This window comes from Falco peregrinus, chromosome 5 (assembly GCF_023634155.1).
Source record: "Falco peregrinus isolate bFalPer1 chromosome 5, bFalPer1.pri, whole genome shotgun sequence".
Lineage (NCBI taxonomy): Eukaryota > Metazoa > Chordata > Aves > Falconiformes > Falconidae > Falco > Falco peregrinus.
In genome coordinates this window covers 59667815-59690149 of record NC_073725.1, presented here as the reverse complement: position 1 = coordinate 59690149, position 22335 = coordinate 59667815, and the positions used below count along the sequence as shown (strand labels likewise).

Sequence of the window (22335 nt, the reverse complement as noted above, 5' to 3'; positions counted from 1 at the left end):
GGTCATCAAGCTGAACTGCCTGTAGCCGTGGCACACCTGGAGCCATTGCTTCCATCTGCTGACCCAGAGCACAGTCCCTGCCTTGAATGTGAGGAACAAAGCTCCAAGAAAGCAGGGTGAGAAATCTCCATCAAAGGACTGAAGCTTCTGACTAGTCCCCACCTGCAGATTTTCTGACCAAGGTCATAGAAAAAGCCGTGCTCTCCTTTTCCAGGGTCAGCATCAACCTGAAAACAAGAGCAGCCTCTGGGATGGGGTGGGCAGTGCTGGCCTGTGGCTCTCTGCTAATTGCACAGGGGGTGATTACAGCCCATTGCCATCCTTTATAAAAGGCCTGCTGTCCCACGGGGACAGTGCAGAGCCCCACTGCTCACTCTTTTTTCTCCCTGCTCCAAGCTGATTTCTCTCTCTTCTGCTTCTGTCTGGCCTCTTCCTTGGGGAGCTGCTGTTTCAAAGACACAGACCTCCTCCAGGTTGCTGCAACTGAAGGCAGGATAGGAAGCAGAGATCTGGAGATCCTTCCCTACCAAGTCACAAGATTTTTCTCCTTTTTCATCACCTGAAAAATGGGGATAAGATGCTTTGCAAGTGGAATAAGATACAGACTGTTCTCATTTCTTCATATGTGTTGGCCTCTGAGGAGCAAAACAGACTGAACAGTGAGGGTCTGAACGCAGAGGACAGCTTCTGCCAGGAGAGTAACAGGGTTTTGAAGTCATGCAAGAACAAGCCATCATTGTACCCTGTGCTGAAGTTCACTCATCTGCAGAGCAGAAAGGCAGTCCCTGCAGGAAAGCTGGGAACAGCACCGATGTGAGCTCACTTTGGGGAGAAAGGACTTAAAAGGGGAAACTAAATGTAGAACTTGCAAATGGCAAGCTAAGCAGCTCCTGAAAACTAGTTACAGTCACTGCTCAAAGCATTGGCCTTTAGGTGTTAGATCCAGATCAAACTTTCCTTACAGCTTTGCCTGTTTGTATTAATTTTTTTATCAGTTACTTCAGGCTACATTACAGCCCCTCATTGGGGGATGCAGCTGATGACTCCATTTGCTGCATGCGGCAGAGTAAGGAAGGAATGAGTCTGTGGGTGTTTCTGCACCTTCCTGGGCTCTTGTTCCTCTCTTCAAAGCATCATCTGCCCTTGTTTTCCTGGGCTGAGCATCAGGGTCCTGAGGGTGCCTTGATGGCCCTGACCAGCCCCAGCTGGTGCCTGTCTGCTGTGTCCAGACCCTGCGAGACTGCAGCACAGGGTCCCCCATGGCCACTCACCCCTCGGGGAGCAGCCAGCTCTCACTGCCCCCAGACACAGGGTGCATGGGGCTGGCAGGGGGGGCAGCAGGAGGGGGAGAGGGGCTGTGTGGGCACACAGATACACTGTTCTCAGAAGCACCTGTAAGCCTCTGCCTGCATCTGTGTGCAAGGGCTGAATCTGCCTGTGTCACCTCGATTCCTTAGCTAAAAAAAACCAAAACAAAACCACCACCAAACGAAACAAAACTAAAAGAGAACTTGGAAATTTCCACTTTCTCCTGGGTTTTGTCCTTCTTTATTTTGTAACTGGGAAAAGAGAATCAAAGAGGATGTCAATGTCACTCCTTTCTGTGGTCATTTCACAAGCCACCTGTCAGCCAGGAGGGTGGCGAGGGGAGACCCAGGGGGTACAGTTTGCCACCCAAAAGATCAAGGAAAACTGCAGTTGTCGTTTTCCAAGGTTTCAAAACTGGGATATAACAACTTTTTTTTCCCTTGAGAATACTAAATTTCTGTAAAAGACAGAAACAGTAGTTACAGTATTTCAGCCCAATTTTAGAGATGAGGAAACTTTGAATCTCCACAAAAGCTCACAAGCAACCTACGTCAGATGCACATCCTCACCCTTCTTTTCTGTTCCCCCATGTCATGCTTTGAAACAGTTGGAAACTAATTTCATCTAAATAGTGACATCAGGAGACATTCGTTTAGATCCTAAGTAACTCCAGGGAGCACAAAATATGCAACGACCAACCCAGGCTGAACTCCTATTTAAAGTACAATTATTTTCATAATTTTTTAATTTTTTTTTTTTAAAGGCTAAGAGTGTGTCCTCCAAACACTTTAACCTGTACTACCCGAGCTGATGTCTGCAAAGGTGCTAGTGATAAATAGCTAGGCAAAGTGGCTGTGTTTGTATGAGTAATTAAGCTGAGCCAAGGACACTTCTCCAGCCCTGAGGGCATCCAGCTGGCTTGCATCCATACAACTAAACTCCATTCAGCCTGGCAACACTCAGCTTTCCCCTGGGGCTCATCCCTGGCTTCAGCTCTGACTCAGGCTAAAAGTTTCAGATAAAGACATGAGCGCTGAGAAAATTTTGCTCTGGTGCCCAGGAACATCACCATTTATTTCAGAGACATGGCTTGGGTTTTTCATCACCCTGAATTAGTACATACTCAGCAGCCTCCAAATGCTGCAGGACCAGCTGTGTGACCCACACTAGCAGGACCATGGATTTACTGTGGATTTCTGTAAGCATCAGTGCTGCTGGTTATAGCCACAGCTTCAACTAGGCAGCCTGCTAACTGCTACAGAGCACCCAGGAGCAGGCAATCAGGGGAGGCTGGAGACTCACAAGGAGCTTCACAGCCACGTGAAGGAAACAATTTTCTCAGACTCACTGTGTGGAGACCCCCTCTGCCACATCCAGTAGAGGATGCAGACGTGGGCGCTGCCACTGTCCCGCCAAATGTCCTCCTCCAAGTCACCTCATTGTATTTCCCATTCGCAAAGTGTTTTGAGGTCCCCAGAGATAAAGGTCTGTAGGACAGCTTTCCTTGCTTCCACAGCTCTGAGGGGGGTCAGCCACGGGAACAGAGACAGCTCGGAGGTATGTAATGGGGACTTCTAATGCAAAGCAATTCAGTTCAGCTGCCTGAAAAATAGCAATTAAAAAAGAGAGCTAATGTAAATCAAAAGTTATTTCCAGCCTGCTGCAGCCTGGGCACTCTTTCCCTAAGATGACCCCCAGCCACCAAACGCTGGATCCTCCAGAGCCAGCGGGTGAGCAGCATCCCCACTGAGGACTACAGCGCCCAGGAGCCTGCAGCCCAGGCAGCGCCTCTGCGGGACCAGGAGCTGGGCAGCCGGGGGGGCACCGGGGCGGCACTGGCTCAGGATCCCCCCACCCACGCCCAAGAGGTTTTAGGGCTGCTGTTTTCTATTACAAGCCCCTTCTCTGCCTGACCCAGCTCCTCTGTCTCTCCTCCCCCGGTAGTTTGTACATCACCCACGCAGACTTCCTGTGAGTCCACACCAGCAGGCATGAATGAAGTAGCTGGGAGGTGACGAAGAGCTCACAGTGGGTAGAAATAAGAAAATCTGGCCAACGACACTTGGATGCTTCCAAACCTGCGTGCTGCTGAGGGAGATGGGAGACAGGTCAGTAAAGCCAGGATGGGATGCTGAGGGCTGACCCCCTCTGTAGTGCTGCACGAGTCCCGCAGCATCCCAGGGCAGCAGCAGGACATCTCTGGAACTTGGGGTCACCACTGCGAAGCCAGAGTGTTTGTCAAAGTTGGCTGTGGTGGAGAAAACTGCCCCGGCTGGGATAAATCCCCTTGCTTGTCTTTCTCAGGCTGGACCCTGCCTGAGAGATCTGGCTTGCTCCCCTGGCTGGGGGTGACCAATGGAGTCAGGGACACAGCTGGTCCTGCTCGGCGTGGGAAGCACGGGGCGCAGGGAGCAGGAACAGCAACACAATAACACGGGAAGGGGCATCCATCCTTTAAAATCTGCCTAACAGCAATGCTTCGGAGGCATCTGTGTGACAAGTGCTTTCAGGGGTGGGAACAAGTTAATAGATCCAGCCTCTGCCTCCCCAGGAGGAGCCGTGCCTGTGTGAGCTGGCTGCTCCCAGCCAAAGGAGCAGGAGCCACAGCTGGGGAGTTGCTGCTGTTCATGTGTTTCACAAGAGAAATTAAGGCAGCTGAGGTGACATGCAGCCACCTCTGGGAAAAACAGCACAGCCCACGGAACAGCCAGAGAGAAAAGTTTGCCTGGAGTCATCTTTGGGCTCAGAACAGTTGGTCGCCAAAACAGGAAGAGCAACCTTCATTCCTCAGCCTAACTGAAAGGTCCCCGGAGAACATCTCACCCAACACCCATCCTTTCTCTTGGTGAGAAAGGAGCAGAGATGCCGTAAATGTCCTGGATGCCTGCGGGGTTGGCTGGACCAGGGTCCCCTTTGCCTAGCTGAGAGGCTGGGCAGGGGCTTCTCAGGATGCCTCATCACTTTTGGGGCACTTGGGAGTCAAGGAACAGGGAAGGAGAGAGTTTTGGCTGGCTGAATCACCATCAGGGACCCCTCTCCAGGAGCTGACCTAGATAAATTCACAGGGCAGTTTGGTGCTGGTTCTCCCATGAAGAACGTCTATGGCAAATGGGCTGCTTCTTCAGCTTGGACATTCCATGGAGTTGGGTCGATGATGCTGGTGGGGTTGTGGCTGCACCCTTCACGGGTCAGGCGTGACAGCCTGCAAATTGAAGCTGACACCAAGGCAAAGCTGGACCATCAGCAGTCCACAGGGTGAGGGAACAAGGGAAGGTGTTGAGTCCTTGCTGTCATCCTAGACACCAGGAGGATCTCTGTGTCTGCTCAGATGTCTTCCTGGCCACCAGCCCCAGCAGCCTTGCACAGGCTCTGGTGCCTGCCCTGGTGCTGCATGGGGAACTGAGGACATCGGTGTGGGTTTCACTTCTGCCTCCAGCCTGTTGGGCTGCAGCTGTGACCCAGATGTCCCTGTCTTCTCACTGAGCTGGACAAGGCACAAAGCCTCTAGAGAAACAAAGGGGCACCTGCCAAGGGACGGGAGCCCCACAGGGTTCACACAGCCAGGTGAGCCTCAGGCAGTGCCCGGGAGGTTCTGTTTCACAGATGTGAGATTTTGGTACTGTGTGGAGTCCGGGGACCACAACATGATCTGTCCCAGAGACAAGCAGCTGCTTGCTCATCCTCAGCATTTCCCCTCATGGTCCCAGAAGGTCCCTCTCTGCCAGTGGTGCAGATGATCTCAGTGACCACTCTTCACATGGGATGTGTCTGGCCCTGGCCATGGCCCCAGCCCTGGGTCTGGTCATCCCAGCTCAGAGCAGGGATCACACCACCCCACAGATCCTTCAGAAACAGGTCTGGGTGCACACCGCACCAAGATGGGTTTGATTCTAGAGGTGCTGATGACCATGAGTTGGTCCTTGATGGTTATGACCACCAAACTTTACTACCTCTCTGAAGGAGAAGTAGTGTTGGTTTGTGCTCAGAGACAAGCACAGTAGGAAGAGCCCCCCTAAACCACCAGTTTCTTGTCATGAGTGCCTGGAGATGTGGAGAAACTCCAGCCTGTGCCAGGCATCTCCAGCAAACCCCTTCAATCCCTTCCTAGATTTTACAGTCTCTTGGCCTTTGGTCTTACTAGAATTAACTAAACTTAGCTGGGCTTTTATTTCTGATTTTGTTTTCCACATGACAGCTTACCACACTAAAAGTGATTTGTTTGTTGCTTTCTTTTTTTCCTGTTGGCCTTGGCAATAACACCTGGTTGGTTTCTTTTCAGGTTCAGCCCTCATGAAGGAAAACATAGGCTTTCATCTACAGAAGAGTAACTCAGACCAGTGCTGGCACTTTCCTATGGCTGCTACTTCTCAGCAGCCCTAGCAGGCAGGGAAAGCTGGTGGCAATGGCCAGGAGGACTCCCAGTGATGCCTTTCCTAGTGAACACCACCCAGGCCCCCACCTCTGAAGAACCAGGTGATGGAGCAGCCAGTCATGATGAAGCTGGAGCTCCTGGAGGTAGAGAATTTTCTCAGCCATTCTCAGGAGAAGTCATACACCTGCATGATTTGTGGGGACAGTTCTAAGCACAAGGGCATCCTGGTGACCCACCAGAAATCCCATAAGGAGGAGACAGAGGCTGAAGGCTGTGAGGAGGGTGATGCTGACCAGGCTGGAAAGCTACATGACCAAGAAGCCACCCAAGCTGGATGGGTGGTCAAGGAGGAAGGCCGTAGCAAGCACAGCACAAAGAGTGATCCTGAAAGAAGGAAGGAGCCCCATGCCTGCACCACGCATGGGAAGAGCTTCGAGATGAAGATGGACATCACCAAGCACCTCTGGACTCACATGGGTGAGAGACCATTCCCCCGCCCTGACTGCAGCAAGAGGTTCATCACCAAATCACAACTCAAGGAGCACCAGAAGATCCACACAGGTGAGCAGCTGTACAAGTGCCTGGACCATGGGAAGAACTTCACCCAGAAGTTGCAGCTCATTGTGCACCGCCAGATCCACAAAGGTGACAAGCCTGTTTATCTGCTCCAACTGTGGGTGAAGTTACACCACCATTGGTCATTTGAAGAGGCACCAGAGGAACCGCCTCAAGAAGCAAAACCCTCCTGGTGAAGGAGAGGAGCCCTCTGAAGACCTGGTGACTGGTTGTGTGCCACCAGAGCCAGTGGGTGGCCACAGCAGCTCCATCATCATGGTGAAGACAGAGGATGATGATGATGACTGTGAGGTCCTACAGTCCATGATGGCAAGGATCAAGCACTCAGGGAGGAAAGGGCTGATGCCTGCTCACTTTGGGATGGGGATGCTGTGTCCATCACCAAGGTCCACAGTCCCGTGGGAACTGGCCCTCTGGGAACATCTCACAGTATTTGGTGGGGGCCGGCCAGGAGTGGGAAACCTGGGAGGAACTGGACTTCAGTGCACAGCAAACCCTGAGTCAAACCTCAGTCAGAACTGGCTGACACAATGTGAAATCTGGGGGCGAGGGAGGGATATAAATACTTTTTTTTTTTCTTATTTTTTTATATCTTATATAAGAGTCCTCATTTCAAAAGCGTTGGGTTTGGGGTTGTTGGGTTTTTTAATTATTTTTTTTTGCTAACAGGAGGGCTAACAACCTTGGTTTTTTTAAAGCAAGTAAATGAAATCTGTGATTTTGGATATATTCACATGACTCCAAGAGCTGGAGCTTTAAGGACCAAAAATCTCACCAAACATTCTGAGGCTTGCCATCACCAAATTCCTGGCAGGAGTCAGAGCAGACCACTGTTGGTCACTAGCCTTCCAGCAGCTGACACCAGCACCAGCTGTCCCTGCAGACACGTGGAGCAGCATGGGGTCTGCTACTGTGCAAAAACTGCAGCCAGAAATAAGGGAGGATGTCATGGCCAAAGGACTTGGGGACGGGCACCTGGGGAGGGGCCACCAAGGTCAGCAATGCTCCTCGTGGAGGGCAAACACCCACCCACACGTCACAGGGTTGCAAAGCCAGACTAAGAGCCCTGGCTGGGAGCTAACACGGGGTTTACATGAAGATATCATTTCTCCTAGTTTAAAATACCATCATGCATGGGTTGATTGTGCAGGATAATCCCTGGGCAACGTTATTACGGAGCTGAGGGTTGCACAGCCACAGTTTCAGAGCAGCATTTTGGAGGCTGCCAGACCTGTCTCTTGCACCACATGCTCAGTTGCAATGCCAAGATGTGGTTCCCAAACCTGAAGCCCACCGGTCTGTGCCATGCTGAGGTACAGAGAAACCCTCTACAACTGTCCTCTGTGTCACACATCTGCAGTCGTGACCACAGTGTGGCACCAGGAAAAGGTGCGTTTAATTGCTTTGCCAAGAAAAGGAGGTGTTAGGTTGTTCCCAGAACCCCACCAACCTGGGCGGAGTGGAGGGTCAGCAGAGGCTGTTCCCACCACAGGTGGGGATGAGCATCCCCACATCTGGTATAGAGACTGTGGCTCTGTGAGCTGTGCTATCCCATAGGACCCCTCTGACACAGCTTAGTGACATGGAGGCCACCTCCAAGGCCACCTGGCCAAGCCAACTTGCTGTTCAGAGTGGTTTTGGGGGAGAAGAAGGAAAGGCTTTGCTGGGCAATCACTTAAAGTGCCACTTCTGACTTGACCAGGGGGTTCAGTTGCTTTTGCATCCCTCACTTCAGCGACAGGAAGAAGGGGGTTCACCACCCACTCCCCAGGGCCAGGTTCTCCCCATGCCCAGAGCAGCACCCTCCACCCTCCTGCTCCCTCTTTAGCCACCACATTTTGCCTTCGAGGTTGCACAAAGGTGGCAAGGCACAACACCATGTCCATACACTGCCAGCTTCCAGTACCTGCGCATGCCTTTGGAGCTCAAGCAGCCCCCCCACCATTAAAATTGCCTGGGATGAAGTGATCTCCTCTGTGCTCTCAGCAGCACTCCCCGTCGCTGGATTTGATGTGCGCCCTGCGCTCCATCCCCCGGTGCAGCCCTGCTGCTCCATGTCCTCTGCATTAAATTAATATCCTGCCATTAACTACAGCAAAGAGCTGCGATGCTACAAAGCAATGGCAGGAGCCGAAGGAAGGATTGATACACCACTATCAGCTTGAAAAAGCTGGGCCAGCTTATCTTCAGACCCCGCATTGTCACCAGCCAAGCCAAATGGATAGTTACACAAAATTAAGGACTGTTTTCATTTTATTCTTTTTTTCCCCCCAGTAGATCTGTTTGATTTTGAAGATTCCCTCCAGCGTTTCTGTTCTTTTAATCGTGGGGTTTTTTTTCCCTTTATTTGTTTTGCTGGCAGTAAATTCATCAGCCCTAAATAGGTAGACTGCTAACAGACTGTGACTATAGCACACTAAACTATTACATGAAAAGCAGGGAATTAAATCATTCTCTGGAAAACAGGCCATGGTGGAAGACTGCTGCTTCCTGAAAGCTTTGTATTCTTTTTAGTTTGCTTTTTTGTGCAAGATGTTCTTGCTCCTGTAATCTTTGCACAGCTCTGCCCTATTTCTGCAAGCTAAAGACACAGCAAGCTGACGTGCAGGCTCAGCCCTTGCTGACTTGTCGCCCCCTCCTTGTCCCTTGTTTGGGCATCTTCTCTCAGGAATTAAATGACAGCAAGGAATAAATTATCCAGTCAGCCTTTTCTAACTCATCCTGATTTCTTTAACTCACATTATGTCTGGGTAATAACCCTGCTGCACAAACAAACTGGAGCTGGGGATGATCGGAAAGTGGCCACACACAGCATGTGGCAAAACTTCTGCCCTGATGAGGTGACTGCTTTCCCAGCCAGGGGGATTACGAGTGCTGAGTAACAAATCACATCGCTGGAGCATGGATACACGAAGAAAAAGCTTTGCCTAAGCATCTTGCAAACAAGACCCATGAGGACAGATAGCAGAGCACAAGCATGGCCCAGTTGGACCCTCCTTTGGGGAAGAGGAGCAGCTCTGTGTTTATGAGTTGTGGTTGGGCAGTTTTCCATCAGCTTTCTAGAAAAGTTTGACTACCATGGGGTGAATGAAGATGAATTTTCAGTCTAACAAAGTCTGCCACCTGCAGATCTTCCCAATGTCAAGTAGGAAAATAAAACTAATTAGGAATATATATAGTTTTCCCTATCTCAGTGGTTGTGGGTCCACCATGCTCTCTGGGGCTGGCTTTATCTTACCTGAATCCACGTCTCTACAACACAGATGTAAACATCTGAGCTGGTCATCCCCTGTTTAAAAGCAAAGGAAAGAGGAAGATGGAGAAAGTGATCTTTCTGCCCTGTTTAGATGTCCACCCTGGGGTGAGACGCTGGGACTTCTACTGGCTACATCTCCACAGGCTGCAATGGGGAGCTGGGCTCAGGGCAAGACATCCCCATCAGTTCATGGTGGTTTTAGCCCACAGCAGCCAGTCTATTTGGGAAAAGAGCAGAGGCCGTAGGGACACAGGCTGCAATGGCCAGGAGTTATTAGACATAACTCCGTGTAGCACACGGAGTCAGCACTACAGATGCCTCTGATGCGAAAGCATCCCAGCCCTTAACGATGCGCTGTGCTGGTGGAGCTCCGCCTGCAAACAGTCCCGGCTGTGTGTGGCTTCCCGAGGGAGCGAGCTGGTACAAAGGGTGTGGAAAGGTTGGTATAATCCACAGAGGGAGATAATTATTTCCCAGGTATCTTTTTTCGTAGAATCATTTAGGTTGGAGAAGACCTGTAAGATCGAGTCCAACCGTTAACCCAGCACTGCCATTTTTTATGACTTTCTTTTTATTTACTGGCTGTGCAGGAGGTGGAGGAACTAGCAGGAGTTGTGAACACCCACTGAAATATTAACATACAAACCAATGCTATGTGCTGGTCTTCCCTACGTTTCATTTTACAAAGAAAAAAGTAATTACATTTTGCAATTGTCCTTCTTTCTAATAGTATCACGTCTGAGCACACTTTTACTGGATAGGAACCTCCAGCTATGAGATTCACCTCTTTCCCCTAGATTTTGTCTGTATTTCCTGATTTGCAGATAGTTTGCCTCTATTTTTCTAATAAAAAGCTGAAAATAATAATAATAATAAAAAAAAGGTTTGCTTCAGTGCTGTGGGCTTCAACTCATCCAAAGTGGGATGGAGGTGGGGGAATGGAGAGCTTGGGATGGAAGCATCCACCTGGCACCAGGACACCAGCACCCTCATCTCGATTCAAGCCTTCATCCCATGGCAGGTCTGAAGGGGGGATTGTGTGAGACTGAGGTTTTGCTATCGGAACCACTGAGAAGGAACTTATCTTTCCAAGTGTCTCTATAAACAGTTGGAAAATCACATGCACAGTCCTTACTCATTTTTGGTGTAAATCATTCCTCAAAAATCAGTCCTAAACACAGCAAAATACAGATGAAGACGGTGACAGATGAGACATTTTGTCTCCAAGGGTCTGCTGCATCCTGGCTGTCTCCTGCTCACGTCATTGCCGTTTGCTGGTGATCACAGCTTTGCAAATGGGAGCTCCTCAGGGGGAACGAGCAGCAGGGCAGGACACGAGAATGAAACCTCTCTTGTTCACGTTCACACCTGGCATCACAAGCACCCTAAAACCCCTCCTCATGCCAGCCCAGTGCCATGCTTCCTGGGACAGGAGAAAACCCATTTTTAAGAAGCGGGAAGTAGACAAGATACAAACCACTGTCATGTAACAAACCCCCGGCTGGGGTGCCCAGCTAAGGTGCTGCTCTGCAGGCACCCCCCTTCCCGGGTTTGCCCCAGACCCGAACTTTGCTTTGGGATTTGTGATGGCACCTGGGGACCTCTCTGAACCAAATGTGTCACAGGCCATTCAGTGACACAATGGGATATTTCTTTCCAGCGTCCCTTAGCTATTTTCCCAGTAACTCTCACCAACTGGGTGAATTGCTGCATCCTCCAGCCTCCATCAATCCCCATTTCTGTTTGTGCCAAACAGCCGATTGACAGAGCAGACTTGCTCCTTCCCTCCCACAGAGGGACATTTGTTATTCAGAACAAAATATTATGTTGCCATGTTATTTAATCAAGTCAAAATTCATAGGCAGCATCTGTGCAGAAGATAAAATGTTTCGGGACAGTTTAGTCCTTTTCTTATCTGAGTGATTACGGTTATGTAAAGACTTTTCTTTCAAACACAGAGATGGAGTTTCATAAGCAAGGGACCAAAATAGTGCCAAGTAGCCAACCACCTCCCCTTGATCACACCAGATTAGTACAATTAATCTGTAGGTATTAGTGACCAGCAGGGTTTTGCCTGGAGGATATAATATATATTTATTATTTCATATCTGATTTCCCCCAAGAGGCAGAAAATTCAATCGTGGGCTTTTCTTTTCATCATTATATTTTTGCAAATGGCGTCGTGGGATTTGGAAAATTACTGAAGGGCCCCTAATCAGAGAGGGAACAGTTAGCAAAGGGAGGAATGAGACCTCTGCTCATCTTTTATGTCTTCTGAGAACAATGCAATTGGGAACTGCCTGCTGGATGGGCACAGACTGGCACGGGATCTCAGCCAGGACGTGCTGGGGCTAGTGGGAGGGTGGCAAATACCCACCAGCATAACCAGCCCTAAAGGCGATTATAAAGGTGAGATTTCCACCACCTAACACTGGTGGAAACCAAAGCTCAGAAACATGGAATCATTTACCTGGGAGAGGATTAGGAATTCTGATTCTCGGGCTCCTGTTCAGTTGCTGTAACAACACATCTCAATTACATACCCCTTCCACTAACGTGAAGCCTTTGAAGAAAGAGCAGAGCTTTGCTCTGACCGCAATGTGAAAACTGGAAAGGACAGTCGCTGACAAGCTTTCTTTCCTTTGGCTTTTTGGGAATAGGTGCTGTCTCTCACTTTTCTTGCTGCAAAGCAGCTGCATTTCACATCAATTTTTAAAGGAAGAGGCCGTGTCCTGCTCTCAAGCAGTGCCTGATTAACCCGATTACAGATCAATTGGCCCTTAGCACCGTACCAGCTAAGGGCTGGCAGAGATGGATTTAGCCTGTGGGGGCTGATTTGTGTGCTGCCCCTTGGGAAAACAACTGATTCCACTCTGGTTCTGCCCACACCTCCGAGCCTTCACAGACCAGCCAGCAGCCACCAGGCGATGTAAACCAAGGAGAGGAAGAACAGCACAAATACACGGTGACCTTTCCTCCAAGGACCTATTTCAAATTTTTGCTAATTTGCTAATTTTATTGCTTATTCACCACTTCTTGTATTAGAAGAGAAATGAACCTTTCTTCTTATACTTCCTAAAAGTGGGGGTGACCCTAAATACTGTCTGAATCCACAGCTAGAGCCCTGACAATGTGAGCTGAGGTATTACTTAGGAAAGACCGATGGGCTTTGCCAGTCCTTTTCATTTTTCATAGCTTTATGAAATGAAGGAGCAATGTTCTCCCATCCTCTTGCAGGGGAGATAGCTGCATATTACAGCAGAAAGCGGAGTGTTACGTGATAGGAACTCAGATAGGAACATGGAAATGAGTGTGGCAGAGTGATGCAGAGTTAGATTGAGGTTCAGCAGCTCCCACTTATAAATACTAAACTCTGCCTATCCAGCACAGGAGGTGAATTGCAGGTCACAGCAAAGATAGGAATCAAGGTTTAAGCTGAATTTCCAAAGTATGTCTGTTGAAGCCATCTTTGTTAGGACAAGCCTGTCACCTTCAGCATTTTTTTTTTTTAGCAGGGGGATTTTTGCAACACGTGGGCTAGGTGAGGGCCATACCACTGGCTGTGCTCCCCTCCCCCATGTCCCCCTCCATCCCTGGAGCAAAACCAGCAGTTTCACGATGCTTCTTCCCAATGCCCACTTAAGACTGAAAAAAATCAGGCCCCAGATTCTGCTGACAGCTGAGGCTGCCCCAGAGGCTACAGCCACCCACACAGTAAATAATTGCATTTAATCAGATGGATCCCCCCGCCACCCCCTCCCGCCCCAGCTCCATAAGCTCTTGGCAGGGGGATCCAAACTGCACTTAAACTATGTGCTCCCCTGAAGAGGAACTGCTATGAACTACGCTTCTAAGACTTTCTACTGATTGTTGTCTCGCTTGCATTAAAATCCAGGCTGCAACAACATTTTCAGCCATTGAAGTAACAAAGAGCATCAGAGCAACACAGACCTGGAGGTCCAGGGCTGCAGCACAACCGACACACGAGGAAGAGTTAAAAATAAAACCTACGGTGTCAACGTCTAAATTCCTTCCTTGCTATTCTCTGCCTGACAGCACCCTCTTCTGGGAAGCAGGAGCCGGTCGCTGAAGGGCGCATCCTGCTCAGCTCCTCGGTGCCTGAGCACCAGCAGCAAAGGGCAGAGCCCTCCCGGCGGCCAATTTAAGCAGAGTGGCATGAAACAGCCTCTTCTGAGCTACTTTTTGCAGCTCCCTTTGAAGGATTTTGAAGATCGCTACCCGATCGAGTGCCGGTCAAAGTCACAGCACCCAGTTTTTCAGTACCCACCAGCTGATGGGTGCAGCACCCAGGAGCCAGCAATCAGCACACCACTAAAGCCTGGCAAATTGCTGTTTTACACTGCTGGAGCAGCAGGTAACACCTGCACTGTCCTGCTGAGGACTGCCCTAAAATTGTTAATTATGTCCTCAGACATGTCCCCACCTTTTTATTTGTTTGCTAAATACACAGGTGAGCAAGCACCTTTTTGCAGACCATGTGCGTATTAGTCAGGACAAGAACACACGTGTTCAGCCAGCCACGTTTCCCAGTGACACAGGCTGGGAGCTAAGAAGAGGATGAGCAGCTCAGCTTGCCCAGGCAGGGCTGGGCAGCCACCATCAGCACCCCGCTGGCAGGGCTCCAGATTCCACCTCCTCCAAAATCATCCCCATCCCTTGCCCTCTGCAATGGCAGGAGCACCTCGCTTGTGGCTAGCGTTGGTCGGTCTCCGCTTGAGGGTCTTTAACGCAGGGCAGCTGGTTCCGGGGCTTGTTTGTATTCTAAAATAACAAGGTTTTTAACTACAAATCACACGCGGGGCTTACCTGCATCCTGGGCTAACACTCCTCCTTGAAGGCCAAGCAGTGATGCCAAGACACAATTTGCTGTCTAATTAGTTCCCTGGTGGCTTGTCCACTCATAGCTGCAAACTTGTACCTGTTCTTAAATTAAGGATATAGTGCTGCTGCATTTGTTGGCAGCCTGGCGGTGCTTAATTACCTTTTTCAAGCACACCCAGCAGCAGGGGCTGAGGAGATGGATGAAGAGATGACCTGACTTTCCAGCCACTACTCAGAGGGCAACAATGGGCAGCGGGAGCAGCTGGAGTGACCGGGTCCGACGGGTCCGACACCTGCTGGGCTGCAGGAAGGTCCTTCGATCTAGCTCAAAACCCAAGTCATTGCAAGGTCCACTCGGATCCTTGGAAGTGGGGACACCCCAAAGCACCGATGGCTTTGGAAAGCCCTGCCTACCCACCTGTACTCCTCTCCCTGCCTGTGGGCACTGGCTGGGCTTGCGGAGCACCCGGCATGCAGGCATCTCGACTTTAGTCCGTGTTTCAAATTAATAACCAGGCTTAAGTTATTATATTAGCTCTGTGCATCTTGGATCATTTGCCAAAGACGATGACCCTCCCTCACCCCAGCACAGGGGAAACTGAGGCTAGGAAAGCCTCCTAGCAGGGTCCCACAGGCACACAGCTCCACAGCTCACCCGTTGCAGGTACTTGGAGCAGCCCCAGGCTAAAGAAACACCCCAGTGCATTTGCCTTACTCCAGGTCTTGTTCCTCTTTCAAGTGCAAGACAGATCCATAAAACCGCAGTTTCACTCAAGGATGCAGTCTGAAGAGGAAAAAGATGATCAAAAGTGGTGACTACATGTCTGCTGTCACCACCAGGACAAATTCATGCAGCCAAGCCCAGCAAAACAAAATGAAATCAGCAGCACAATGATTTATGGGCATGGTGAAACCCTCACCCTCCGCGCCTGCATCTCCAATGCCCCTGGGTCCATCTGCTTCTGCAGAAGTTAAGCTAAAACTAAAGGAAATTACTCAAAGTATTCACTAATTAGTTTGTCAGTCTGCAGAAACTATCAGCTGCTAGCACAGAGAAAGGAGCTTGCAGTCACACAAATCTATTGACGTTTTCAAGCATCCTCTTCTGCATCCCTGTTTTTTAAAGCCTTTTCTTGCTGAGCATCAGACCTGCTTATGCCAGGCTCTAACACAGCTAAAGCCTCCTGGAGCAGGTTTATGCACCTGCGGTGGACAGAGCCAGCGGCAGCAGATGCCTCATTTCCACCAGGGCTGAAGAAAGGTTGTGTCCACCCTCAGATTTAGTTATCAGGGACAGACGGGTAAGGGCAGGCAGGTAAATCGCAACCTCCAGCTGCACCGCTCAGGGTCTTCCCATTGAAACACCAGCTTTGCTTCTCCCCACTGGGAATTTGAGGAATTTTTTAGGGCATCAGATCAGAGCCTCCCTAGAACTTCCAATGTATTTCATATCTAAGGCTCTGTGGTTCAGAGGAATTTAGCATTAACTATAACTTTGGCTAAAGTCTCGGGTTATCATTTGATTTCACTGCACAGCATTGTCTGCGGTCACATTTAAAGAGAGCTCTTGCAAACCTGCAAAAGACCCAGCCACTGCAACAATTTCCAGCCTGGCTTCCCCTGCAGCCATGTGACAATGGCAGGAACAATAACAGAGCCCTGGAAGAGTCACACCGGGAAACCAGCCACCCGCACGCGGCAGGGAGAGCCCACAGCGCAAAGCCCTAACTGCTGCCAGGGCTCCTGGAAGCTGCCCAGCGCCTGCCCTCCCAGCCCAACACACCGCCTCTCCTCACAGATCTCCAGCCAGCTACACCCAGTACAGTGCCAGGGATTGCATTTTCTAACCTGTCTTTAAATGAGTGTTTTCAACCCCAAATAAAAGCTTGGAGGAGAACGCTTCCCTACCCTCTGAAGGAGAGGTTTCTAGCCCAGGGATAGAAATCCCTGTGACGGTGGTACCAGAGCCCCCTCCAAGGGCTGGAGGACAGCTGAGAAATGCCATGGGAGGAGACAAAACAATTGTCCCTCTGCTTCCCAGTGGGACAACAGCCTGAAACACAAGGAGAGGTGAGGCCCCTCCAAACTGGTCCGGGTCAGACTGGGATTAGTGCTCCAGGAATGCCAAGGTGCCATTCCCACCTCCAGCTGCAGCAAGGCACTGACAGCACCTGGGGAAGTCAGAGGGTGCCTGGCTCTTTTCCCACTTGTTTAGGGCAGCCTCTGGTTGCTGTCCTTGCTGCCAGAAGACATTTAATGAAAGAGCATCCCTGCCAGTGCTCCTACTCTCCACGCTCCTAGCTGCTCGCTCCCTCAGCCACACAAACCAGCCATGCCCCACAAGAGCAGGAACTGGAACAGGATTTTCCATGCCCCCACTCTGTTCCCCTGCATGCAAATGGTCCCAGTTCCGCAGAAACTGGTATTAAACACCTGCAGCCAAACAAAATCACTGCACCTATCTCTTAAGGCAGCTGCTCACAGCACTGCAATGGTGAAAGGCAGACCGACACCTTGATCATCCCTCCATAAACACGAGGCCAAGCCACTCGTACTGTCTTGTACAAGAGTCCAAGGTGACCTGAATTCAGATGAAAGGGTGTATGGTCCCTGCCCTCTTTAGGGGCTGAAATAAACCTGTAAGCAGGAGTGGAAAAAAAGAAAGAGAGACATTTCTGAAGAAAGTACAAGGCTGCATGAACACAGAGCAGCAGGCATACATAATAGCGTTTTTATTCGTAACACCTTTAACTTGGACTGCAATTATTTCATTTTTTAAAGTTAAATTCAGGCAGCAATTGAGGAAAAAAACCCAAAAACAAATAGTCCCTGTGTGCACAAACAATGCAGCTTTGAATAATACTTGATAAGTTTATTTCATATTAACATGAACAGTAAAAAGTGGACATTTGACAGGATTTTACTTCAGGTCCTTTTCTTTATTCCTCTATTGTGTCCTTTTTGCCAGTCTCTTGTCCCTCAAATTGTGGATACTTAGCCTCAACGTCAGCCCAGGTTAGATAACCGTTTGCCAGGTCACGAAGGATAGCAGGAAGTTCAGAGATCTGCAGGCAAAGTCACAAAGACATATGAGAGATAAAGTCGAGCACCAAGCTGCTCTGTTGGATACTTGGTCAATAGGGGTAATTTTTAGATCAGCAACAGAACAGATGCAAGATGCCTTCCTGCAAAATCATTTTTGGGGAGAAAAAACATTAACTAGGAGGATATCTTATAACACAGTCTGTGGCATCTCAGCAAAGACTGCTCAGTTATTCAGGGTGACCCACGAGGAGAATGCAATTGTCACTGTGGTGGACCACAGCAAGGTTCATCGCTGGTAGTGTTACGCTACAGTTTTAGAAGGGAAACAAAACAACACACACATCCAAAAGATGCTGTAAGCCAGGCTTTAGCCAGGCTCTATTTACTGTAAGACCAGCCCAAAAGAAGCCGCCGGTTGCCTTTTCTTTGCTTCCCATAGCACACTGTTATGGTACAAACGATCAGCCAGAGAAACTAGCCAATCTGCAGAAATTTAAGGATAACAAAGTCTCATCTCTGCTCCTCGGCAGCGAGAGGTCATCCAGGTGATACAGAGACAGATGGGTGCCCTGAGGAACTGGCACTACTTGTTACACTGCACCAAACCCACAGCCAGCTCGGCAGCCCCAAGCAGTACAGGTGCTTTTGTGCAGCGCAGAGCAGAGCTGTAACAGCTCAGCCTTGCAGATGAGCCCTAAGCCCTCCTCCTGCAGGAGCCAAACCGCGTTCCTGGTGGGGGCCAGGGAGGGAAGAGCGTGACAGAGGCGCCGAGACTGCACATCCAGAGCTCTGAGCAGGTTTTGCTCGTAGGCAATGACACCACCATAGGGAGGTTTGCTATTCCAGACTCTATCGTGGCCATACTAGCAGAGCATGCTTAGGGCAGGCGTGGCTTTTGGGCAACACTTCACCAGCTTCTCCAGTGCTGTGTAAGCAACAGCGGCAGGAAGCAAGCTTTAAGGCGTTATGCCTGAGCTGTGCTCCATCAGCCAGTCTGTATCAGGCAAAGATCTTCTGCCTTTTGGTGCCTCTGGATTCAGAGAAGCCCTGCTTTTGAAAGCCAGACAACCCAGCAAATGCATTTACTCAGCAGCCTTCACTTGGAAAGAGGCACTCTAAAGAACAGTGCAATCAGTGCAAGGCATGGCTTTCAAGTAAGATCAACACCCTCTGCATCTAAGAAAAAAACCCAAAAAGTCTCATTTTAGCAGCAGGGCCAGCATCATCTGTTTAACCATTATCTCTTCCCTAGGGATTTCTCAGAATAGCTGAATTGCCTACAAGAGCCGGAGGCAGCTCCCGCACAGACCAGAGTCAGCAGCTAACACTCTCCCCCAGCCCCTAAGTCAGCAGCCGAATGCGTCTGCCTGCCCTTTACCTCGGCTCGGATCTGGCGCATCGAGTCACGGTCTCTTAGGGTGGCGGTGTGAGGTGTCCGGTTAACAGTGTCAAAGTCGATCGTGATCCCAAAGGCCACGCCAATCTCATCAGTCCTGGCATAGCGCCGGCCGATGGATCCAGAGGAATCGTCCACCTTGTGAGAGATGCCATTCCTGGTGAGTGCTTCAGCTGCAAGAAGCAGAGAAGGGGGGATCACCAGGACTAGTTACATACTCAGCAGGCACCATGATCCTAGCAAAGGCCTCCCATATCCTCAGGCACCATGTGTCCTGCATCCTGGTTTCAAGCAGCATCACAGGCTGTCATTTTTATTTTGACAGAAGTTCCAATGTTCCAGTCCCTGCCAAGACTACAAGCTCAAACCCAAACCACAGGTACACTGCTACTCTCACAAGCCTCCACATCGCATCACTCAGCTCTCACCCACAAATCAAAGTCACCAACTTCTTCAACCTGTTATTACAGTCCCAAAACTCTGCTTTAACTCAAAAACACACCAGCCTTACATGTGTGCAGGGGCATGTCCAGCACGGGGACCAAGGTCCTGAGCAGAACTGATGCTGACAGCAAAAGGCACTGTCTGACATGCAGGCTACATTCCTATCCTTCACGTATTCACTTTTAGATGGCACCAGTGCACATTTTGACAGAATGCCTGGAAGCTCAGCAGCTCTGGGACCGATTCAATAAATTAGCTGGCCAACAAGAGCGAAGAAAGAACATTCAGAAAAAAAAAAAAAATCAAAAAATGAAACAAAAAAACCCCCATACAAATAAAACCCAAAACCAAAACCCCACTGCTCCTGACAGCTTCTCTAAACAGTGGGAAAGACATTTTTTTGACACATAAAGAAAAAAAATGTTTTTTTACACAGGAAACCAACACAGGGAAGGGCAGGGAGGTGGTTTTTTGAGGTTAGACCAAAGACTTTGATGGATACCCAACACAGACTGATACCAGCCAACTCAGCTGTTTTAGTTCAATGGCTCTCCCTTTGCACATGCAAGCACCACACAATCCCAATGCTATTTTCTCCCTATAGCACGGAGGAAGAAACCTCTCTTCCCAGTGGACATCCCCATTGGACCCACAGTGTTCAATACACTTACATAATTCCTTGACAAAAGGCATGAATTCCTGATTCTGGCTTAGAGGAAGAACAGAGCACTTGAATGGTGCTACCACAGCTGGGAAGCTGAAGAACTAAGGAAAAAAGAAAAAACACAAATAAACACAAGCTTAATGGTTATGCCAGATTTTTAGGAGGTGAGAATAAGTTCTGACTGAGGCTGGAGGCAGTGGAGTCACTGGCCTTCTGTAAGACATTAGCATTCAGGGCCCCAGCAGTAACATCTCACACCACTGAAGCAAAATTTTCTCCAGCTGTTGTCCGCTCCCCCTTCCCTCCCAACAGCTAAACATTACTTCCCACCAAAAGAGATCTACCAGAGCCCTCCCTTTAGAAAGTGAACCTCATTGGAATGACAGAAAAACGAAGGTTAGAGGGGACTTTCCAGGAGATTTAGTCTTATGCACAGTCTAAACCAAACTCCATTTGCTTCCCACAGAGACTGCACACACACGGAGCATATGCAGCTCAAAGGTTTTCAGAACCCTCCACAGACCCTCAGCAAAACGTGCCAAAAGCGGGGGGGAGAAAAACCCAACACCACCTTTCCTGGCAATCAGCAAAGCCTGCAGGGGTACAGAAGTAATGTAGGTGAGATGTACCACAATACAGAGCAGCCCAGGCCAGAGAGAAAGTGAGTGGGTATGAGGAAGGTAAGTCCAATGTTTTAGACTTCACGAGCAGTTTGTGACTGAAAGCTGTGTCGTAACTCTGGGTTCCTGAACCCTGTCCCCCCACCCCCTCCCCATAACCGTACCATGTCCTGTGGCAACCAGAGACGCTAAGGAGTGCTGCTGTTTTACTTTTCTACAACCGCAGTCTAGCAGTCAGACACAACGAACAGGAACCAGCATCAAGTTTACAGCCAGCTTCCCATGGGCTACCAGCAATTGCGCAGAGCATCACGGTTTGGGCACTGGCTGGAACAGGCTGGTGCTCTGCATGTTACATGCACTTCCCTCAGAAACAGTAAAGTTTCAAGCCAAGATTTTAGGGGTGCCCAAAATCAGAGAAGGTCGAATTTCCTGAGAGACTGAGAAAACAGTCTATTGTCCATCTTGCTGCACAGACGTATGATTCCAGGAAAAGCAGCAGAGAGAAAGGAAATCATCACTGAAGAGATGCCATTCTCTGAGCAATGGGACATTGCCAAGCGTGAATCCAGAAGGAGGAATTTCTCACCCCCTTGCCAGGAATACAGTGAGCGCCTCACACACACACAGAGCCCAGAATGCTCTCAGTCTGCATGGATAAGTGACACGTACGCTGGCAAAACCAGCAATTCAACAGTCCACCGGGGTTTTCCCATCTCTACTCTGTATTGTGTAGTCGTCTTATTTTAGCCCTTTCCCTGGATGTCAGGGAAAGGCAAATGCTTGCAGCTGGTTTAAGCTGAGGCCCAGCCGCAGGAAAGCTCACCGTTCTCTGCTCGTCTCCTTCCCGGATGTGGAATGTGTGTTCAAACACTGTGTACATGATCCTCCCAATACCAAATGAGGGTTCAATTACATTTGGAATGATTTCTTCCACTGGAACACAAAAGAACCCACATCACCATTAAAAAAGAACCTATACACAACAAAAGATGTGTTTACTGAAGCTACATTTCTGCTCAGAAGTTCTGATCACTTGTAGCTGAGCACATGGAAATACAAGGTTAAACACTTCTGCTCTAAATACAAATACCTGAAGTAGAGATTTGGACTTAGTCCAGGTATAGGATGTATTTAAGTTATAAAAAACAAGTCGGGGCCCCTGCTCTGGCCCTGAGAGCCAATAGCACTGCACAACTTGCATCCATGCAGATAAACCCTCTTCCATTTAACAACAGCAAAGCCTCACCTGAACTGTTCACCAGGAACAGTACCAGTTCCACATCAAGCCACAAGCTATGTCCAGGCATTGTCTGGGAGAGTGCTATTTGGCACAGACCAAAACCATGCCAGGAAATATGCTAGCAATTAAACAGCCCGAATGATGGCAGGGTAATGATCAGTCCCTGTCCCACACTGGTTTAATCTACAGACCCAGCTTCAGTATCTAGCAGCCTGAGCAGAGAGCTTCAGATCCAACTCAAATTCAGCAAAGACTCCCCATGTATTCTTGAGTCATTCAGCTGCTTCAATGCCGCTACCCCCTCCCTATTCTCCATCCCACTGCAACATATTATGAGAGTAGGAAAGAATGAGGATCAACTAGCTAGTGTTCACAAAAATTCTCAGAGGACATGATGTGCTATGTTATTATATACTCGTCATTCTCTTCAATCCTTGCCACATGTCTGTCAAAGAGGCTTTTTCCTCCTTCTCCCCTCTGTGTATGAAAGGAGCTCAGTGGACAGCTGCCCTGCTCAGACAGTACAGCTTTTTAGAAAAAGCTCAGATTATCTACTGGAGAAGAAACAC

General features: G+C 49.4%; 1 protein-coding gene across 1 annotated transcript in view; it reads right to left on the bottom strand.

Moving 5' to 3' along the window:
- Positions 1–17071: 17071 nt before the first annotated feature.
- The window catches only part of GARS1 (glycyl-tRNA synthetase 1), a 29079-nt gene continuing 23815 nt past the window's right edge, over positions 17072–22335 (bottom strand). Inside the window, exons 14-17 of the mRNA XM_055805578.1 lie at positions 21350–21459; positions 19911–20004; positions 18778–18968; positions 17072–17419 (exon numbers count right to left, since the gene is read on the bottom strand). Coding sequence (XP_055661553.1) covers positions 17294–17419; positions 18778–18968; positions 19911–20004; positions 21350–21459 — 521 coding nt within the window. The 3' untranslated portion in view covers positions 17072–17293. The remainder of the gene's footprint in view (positions 17420–18777; positions 18969–19910; positions 20005–21349; positions 21460–22335) is intronic.